The 6,516-nt window shown below is 58.2% G+C and overlaps 5 protein-coding genes across 5 annotated transcripts; 3 read left to right on the top strand and 2 right to left on the bottom strand.

The window, feature by feature from the left end:
• Positions 1-30: 30 nt before the first annotated feature.
• On the top strand, positions 31-1,371 carry OT_ostta03g05340 (unnamed product; the record flags this gene model as incomplete). Its single annotated transcript, XM_003078390.2, has 1 exon — positions 31-1,371. One exon carries the CDS (start codon positions 31-33, stop codon positions 1,369-1,371), a length of 1,341 nt encoding a protein of 446 aa, XP_003078438.2.
• A 303-nt stretch (positions 1,372-1,674) lies between these two features.
• On the top strand, positions 1,675-2,109 carry OT_ostta03g05330 (unnamed product; the record flags this gene model as incomplete). Its single annotated transcript, XM_003078389.1, has 1 exon — positions 1,675-2,109. One exon carries the CDS (start codon positions 1,675-1,677, stop codon positions 2,107-2,109), a length of 435 nt encoding a protein of 144 aa, XP_003078437.1.
• A 152-nt stretch (positions 2,110-2,261) lies between these two features.
• Positions 2,262-3,128, bottom strand: OT_ostta03g05320 (Transcription factor TFIIE beta subunit,DNA-binding domain; the record flags this gene model as incomplete). Its single annotated transcript, XM_003078388.1, has 1 exon — positions 2,262-3,128. One exon carries the CDS (start codon positions 3,126-3,128, stop codon positions 2,262-2,264), a length of 867 nt encoding a protein of 288 aa, XP_003078436.1.
• A 140-nt stretch (positions 3,129-3,268) lies between these two features.
• OT_ostta03g05310 (unnamed product) lies at positions 3,269-4,210 on the top strand (the record flags this gene model as incomplete). Its single annotated transcript, XM_003078387.1, has 1 exon — positions 3,269-4,210. One exon carries the CDS (start codon positions 3,269-3,271, stop codon positions 4,208-4,210), a length of 942 nt encoding a protein of 313 aa, XP_003078435.1.
• An 80-nt stretch (positions 4,211-4,290) lies between these two features.
• OT_ostta03g05300 (Coatomer delta subunit) lies at positions 4,291-5,952 on the bottom strand (the record flags this gene model as incomplete). Its single annotated transcript, XM_022984919.1, has 1 exon — positions 4,291-5,952. One exon carries the CDS (start codon positions 5,950-5,952, stop codon positions 4,291-4,293), a length of 1,662 nt encoding a protein of 553 aa, XP_022838638.1.
• Positions 5,953-6,516: the final 564 nt, after the last annotated feature.

The following is a 6,516-nucleotide window of genomic DNA, read 5'->3' as shown; positions in this document are numbered from 1 at the left end:
AATCTCCAGGCGCTCGAGCTGTGTCCCCTCATGGCGCAGGTACAAATCATCGGCACCAAGGGCTCCGCCGACGACGTTTTGCTCGGTGCGGACAAGTCTGAGTGTAGCTGCGGAGGGAACCGCAAGATGTTGTCGAACCACTGGACAGTGCCGGCGTTTGTGCTCCCATCGCAAATGCCGACCACGATCCCCAAGTCAACGCTCGCGGCCAAGGATAGAAGCCGTAAGAAGTCTCGTCAGTCGATGTCGAGCGACTCTTTCAGGCCCGAACGCACGCCGGATCGAGAAATGTCGACAGAGGACCAACACACCGGGATGGGCGTGCTGCTCGACGCTCTCACTTCTGTCGGCGGAATCCCAGCTTCTCCGGCACCGAAGAGCCGCGCGCGGCCGGTGGCGCCGGTGATGTCTCCGGTTCGCCCAGTTCGGGGAATCCGTCAGGTAGAGCTTGATCTCGGAGCGATCAACCCGGACACGTTGGCCGCACAGGAACAGATCGTTCAAGCCACAGCGCACAGCATCAATCAGATTCCGGATGAGAATCTCAGAAAGGAACTCCACAGTGCCATCGCACGATCCTGTGAGTTACACATGACGGCTTCTGCGGCTCAAATGGCTCAGCGAAAGGCGGAGAGAGAGGCGGAGGAGCAGAAATTGCTCGTCCACAGACTCGAAGAGCTTTTGGAGAAATCGGAAGCCGCATCGCAGCAAGCTCAAATCCAAATCTCAAAGACGACGGACGACAGTATTTATGGGCCGATCGCGAGCAATGAGAACGATCGCGTCATTCAAGGTAGCGCCCTTCTCGCGCACAAACTGATCGCCATGCAGCAAAACGTGGCAACAATCGCCGCTCGTTGTGAGCTCATGCTCGATCAAACCGCGCCCCGTTCCACGGTCGAAGAGCTCCTTCGTACCGAAATGAAGGCTCACTTACAAACGACGCAAGCGTTGTTGCGCGCTGAAACCAGTCTCGCTGCGTATGCCGCCGCTGAGGCCACATGCGACGAAGAGATTTGGCGCACTCAATACGTCCAAGCAGCGCAGCGCAACTTGGAGCAAGCGGCGTACCAAGCTCAGAACTCCACGGCGGCGGAGACGCGAGCGGTGCCCACTCCCGCTGATGATCAGTTTTCCATTCCACCGCCGGCACCTGTACTCGCGGCGTCGCGGCCAGTCGCTGGGCCAGAGCCGCTTATGAAGATCAGCGCGGATACACCGATGACGACGATGAAAGCACCTCGAAGCGTCAAGTCCATCGCCATCATGGCCGACGCCAATGCGACAGCGAACATGGATGGTTTACCACCGAAGACGCCGATCGGTGGATCGGCAAGACCAAAGCGACTTGCATTTGTCTCTCCGCCATAGGCGAAGCGTGCAAGCTGACGAGAATCGAATGTCAGCGAGTATCTTGTAATAAATTAACTTTGCTCATGAGCCACTCCACGGCGCTTGCGTCGTTCACTTTCCGACCCAGACGATCCCAAGACGTTTGAAACAGCAGCTGTACGGGACGCCGGTCGACTCGATCGAGCCCAAGCCTTCACGCCGATCGAGACAACTTGTGCCACACATTATGTGTAATCGAGAGGCATGTGGAGCACATGTGGCCACTTGTGACGTCACTCACACGCGCGCGCCGCCAAGTAAAAGCCCGAACTCGCATCGAACATGATAACTCGCACCTCCAACAAGTTCTCGCACCTCTTCGTCCTGGTCTTCGCCGTCGTCGCCTTGTTCGCTCCGCTCGGAGTGGAAGCTGGTAAGAAGCAAAAATGGGACAGGCCGCAGAAGCAACACGAGAAGCACCACGGGTGGTGGAAGCCCTGCAGCGACGGTTGGTGGGGCGCGATGCGCGAGAACAAAGAGGTGCGCGCCGGGGACCGCCGCGTGCTCGGCTGTCTCGTCTCTAACTGCAAGTGGGAACTCAAGATGTGCGCCAATGACATGGTTTGTCGACAGACGACCCGTTGCTTGCGAGACTGCGGCGACGACGGTCGAGAGTGCGCCTTTGACTGCATTAAGTCCAACGAGGCGTTCAACAGCGAAGAAGTCAAGGCTCTCGGTCAGTGTGCTATCTCGAACGAGTGCATGCAAAGCCCGTAAGCGGCTCTCGCGCTCCCGTTTGCACGCGAGCGATTCAAGATTCTTTGATGCATCGAGCAGCGCCTACGCGCGCGCATTTACCACGCTCCCATGGACTCAATTGTCATTCACATGCATTTTTACATTCATCACTAGCTACTGTACTCCACTACCTACCCATCCAACCTATCGACCTGGTCCTTTTGGAACAGCTCGGGCATGTGCGCGTTGGTCACGTTCATACGTTCAAAGTTGACTTGTCGTTTCTTCTTCTTCTTCACAATCTCGGGCGCTGGTCCGAGATCGTAAATCGGACGCGGCGTGGGCTCAATACCTTGACTTCGCAACGCTTTGTCGAAGTCGACGTCGTGCTCTGGGATCTCCACCTCGTGAAACGACGCGACAAAGTCCTTGTTCACCTCGACCTCGTACTCGGGCTGTTTGCGGAACAACACCTTTTGCTTTGTCTCCGTGTTCGTCAACAAAATGACCGCATCCTCCTCCGCGAGCGCGAGCGCGTCATCTTTCGCCTTGACGTACGAGTCCACGATCTCATCGATCGACAACCCGTCCGGCGTCGAGTTCACGAGCTCCAAAACGTCCTCCTTGCACAGCACATCGTGCTTCGCCTTGTACCTAAACAACCCGGTGTCCTCGTCGTAATCCACCTTTTCGTGATTCCTCAGCGAATCGAACAGCGGCCCGACGTTACATTCAAACCCCAAAAACACTCGCAGATCGTCGTTCGACATCGGTCGTCGCTGTTGAAACAGCGTATCGATCGCGTGTTTCTGTTTCGCCAGCAGATTCGTCGCCACCACCTTCACAGGTTCCGGCGGCTTCTCCAGCTCCATCGCCGCGATCGCCGCCGCCTCCTCCTCAGCCTTCCGCTTCATCCGCTCGTACTGCGCGTCCGATCGCGCATCCAGCGCCGCGCGATCGCGCGCCGCCGCCGTCATGATCTTCGATGCCGCTTTCTGTCCATGACGATACTTATTCAGCGTCTTCTCCAGCACCGACGCCTTACGTTTGCTCGACATCGCGGCCGTTCACTCGTCGTCCCCTCTCGCGCGCGATGATCGGCTTCGCGCCGCGCTCGTCGTCCGCGCGCGACCGCTGCGCGGTGTTTTGTGAAGAATCAAAATCCTCAAAGGTCCCCACTCGATGACGCGGCGTGGAAATGCTCGACGTCGAGTCCACCGCGCTGGCGAAACGAGCGCTCGGGACGTACTTCGCGGTCGTGTGCGCGGTGTCGATCGCGTCGCATCGCGCGTTCGCGGGGAAATTCGCGCGGGGACACCGATTAGCCGGGCTCGCGCACCTGGGCGTGCTCGCCGCGCGCGCGAGCGCGCTCGCGACGGATGAAGACGCCACGCGCGGCGCGGTTTGGGACGCCGTTATGTTTGCGACGGGAATGACAGCGACGCTCACGGCGTATAGGGATTTCGCAAAGGCCCGGGAGCACGTGGAGCGTCGAGAGCGGGCGAGCGGGACGCTGCATCGGGACGCGGCGGTGACGGGGAGCGAAATGTTAGAGCACGCGTTTTATCATCTCGTGAATGGGTTCCAGATCGCGTACGTCTGGGTGAGCGGGACTCAGGCATTCAAGACGGCGAGATTGGAAACGCGGATGGTAATCTGTCTCGCGGCGACGAGTGTGTGGTTCGCTCGCGAGAAGTTTCCGACGAATAGCTTTTCTAAAAATTATAAGAGTGGGACATTCGTCGACTTGGAGACAGTGATGTATCGTGTGAAGAAGTATCAATACGTGCTCTACAAGACGGTGTTGTTACATGGACTGAACGTCAGTCTCGCTATCGCACCGCGAGCGGAATTAGCGGACATGTTTGAGTGGCGAATGTATTGGTTACTACTGAACGCGGCGTACGTCTTTGAGTTTTTCCTTCAGACGCTCGTGCGACGCCGATATATCCCTCAGTGGACCATGCTCGCGTTAAATCAAGCTTTGATGGTCATCTCAACGGCAGCGGTTATTCCAGTAGTGACGGAGTGCGTCTTACCGTCGGCTGCCCTCGTCGCGTTCGTGCTGAACTTTCTCAACCGAAGGCGAGAGGTGTTCAATGTCGCGGTGGCTCTTGTCGTGAGCTCTCTAGTGGTGTAATTTAGGTATTCTTTGTATGTTCCACGCCAGAAATGTCGTGCTCAATGTGTCGTTCGAAATACAAATGAACCTACTATACGCTAGACGACTTGATACGAATCGGAGAGCATCATCTTCTTGCACGCAAACGTCACTGGAGCGCCATCAGTGGTGCGAGCAATGCTGGTGATGTCAATATCGCAGAACGTTTGCGTCGACGAGAAGTTCACGTCAATGGGAAAGAACGCCTCAGTGTTCGCAACCGGGATGATGAACTCCATGCTGCCACTTCGGTTGCTACTGTCGATCAGCTCGATGTTCCACTCCATGACCCCGTGTCGCGCATCAAAGCGGAACTCTCCATCGCACGAGTTCACCACCGGTGGATCGCGGCAAGGTGGACAGGGGACGGAGATGACGACGTGCTGTAAGTCCATCGCATCCGTCGCCTCGTATTCGATGCTCACCGCGGTCTCTCCGCCGTTGATGGTCGGCCAGCAGTTGATGCTGATCGGTAACTGCGATTCATCCTTGGTGGTGAAACGCCACTTCAAGACGCCCAACGCCGAACCGCACGGGAAAGGCCGGTTCGGATCCTTTAAGCCTAAAACACCCTCGTTCGCGTGCAAGCCCTTGTCGATGTTCGGATGCGTCTTGAACTGGAATCCCGAGTTGGCCCCAGCCTTGGTCATGACGCGAATCAACGCGTCGTCCTCGTTGCGCACCTCGAGGAGCATGTTGCCCTGCAGCTCCATCTGCTCCAAGCCACCGTTGCGGTTCAACGATACGTTGAGCTTTTCTTCGATGACCAAGCTCACGCTCTCAGTGGGCATCGCGGGCGCGGGCGCGGGCTCCGGCACGCTCGAACGCATAGGCTCAAAGTCTGGCTCCACCGATTCGCCCTCGGCGCGCAAACTTTCGAGGAACTGGTTCGTCTTCGGCTTGCCACCGAGCTGCATGCCCTTCTTCGGACCAGCGAGAGACTTTTGCGGCATGCCAGATCCCTTTCCGGATTGCCCGTAGCCGCCAAGGTCTTCGCTGTACTTAGAACGGAAGCCACCGCTCGGGCGTTCGCCGTCGAATCCGCCACCTTCGCTCCCGCTTCGGCCGAGGTATCCGAACTCGTCGTCTCGACCGTCTTCGAATCCGGCGGGTCCACCAAACGGTTGGTTTCCGCCGCCGAACCCACCGCCAAATCCACCGCTCGGGCTGCCACCGAACCCACCCGCGGTGCGCGAGCCAAATCCTTGGTTCAGGGCGCTGTACGCGCCACCGCGCGCGTGCATTGCTTGCTGCTGAATCTTCGACTCGAGCTTCACCTTGTCAATTTCCGTCGCCTTGCGTCGCATGACGTCCTTCGTATCGTTAATCTTGCTCTGAATCATCATCTTGTGTAGCTTTTCCTCGTGCGATTGCATCTCCGTGAACGTCTTCACCTGCGCCATGGTGACATTTTCCTTGTACCCGAGTGAGATGATCTCGTCAAAGGCAAAAATCAAGTCGAACGCCGCGTACGAGACCCCTTCCTCGTCCACCTGCCCCTGCGTGTACTCCGGCAGTGTCTTCGCCAGCAACCGCAAGACATCCAAATCCTCTAAAATGTTACTCCCTTTCGTCGTCACCAAGAGCAGGTACAACGTCCCGCACTCGAGCGGTTGATAGACGTATCGCACGTTTTCCGTCTCCACGTACGTGTGCTGCTTCCCGGCGCTTACGAGTTTGGGAAACGCCGAGAGCAAGCCCTCGACCCGCACTCGGGTCATCTGCACGTACTGTCTCGACACCAAGGCTGCGTACGAACCGATGTACGTCCACCGTCAGTCACCACGCTCCGCGTCGCGCGCGCGGTTTCGGCTCGCGGGTCCAGAACCATCGAGCGCCCGCGCGACCGTTCTCACGGAATCCAATCACAGATCCACCTCGCGCGTCCCGCGCGACGCCCCGTTCGATCCCACATCGCACAAAAATCACGAGCAAAAAGTTCCCCACGCACCTTTACCCCCCTTGGTCACGATCGCCGCCGCGAGGACCACCTAGTCGCGTCGACGCGGGGACGCCGATTCGATGGTGCGCCCGGATGTCAGTGTTACAGATCACGACGGACGCCGAGAGCTCGCTCGGGAAGGACGTGGTGCCGCGGACGGTTCGGTTCTTGGAGACGCTGCGTTCGGCGAGAGAGGCGACGTCTCCCCGAGAGCGCGCGTGCCGCGTCGCGCTCGCGATTCTGGCCGACGGTGAACCGCCGGCGTCGTTAAGAAAACCGTTGAATCCGATTTTAGGGGAGACCACGTCGCATTCGTGGAGTTTCCGCGGACGAACGAGAGGTT

Source organism: Ostreococcus tauri (genome assembly GCF_000214015.3).
Source record: "Ostreococcus tauri WGS project CAID00000000 data, contig chromosome 03, whole genome shotgun sequence".
Lineage (NCBI taxonomy): Eukaryota > Viridiplantae > Chlorophyta > Mamiellophyceae > Mamiellales > Bathycoccaceae > Ostreococcus > Ostreococcus tauri.
The sequence above is the reverse complement of the archived record's forward strand: the minus strand, read 5'-3'. Positions and strand labels throughout refer to the sequence as shown.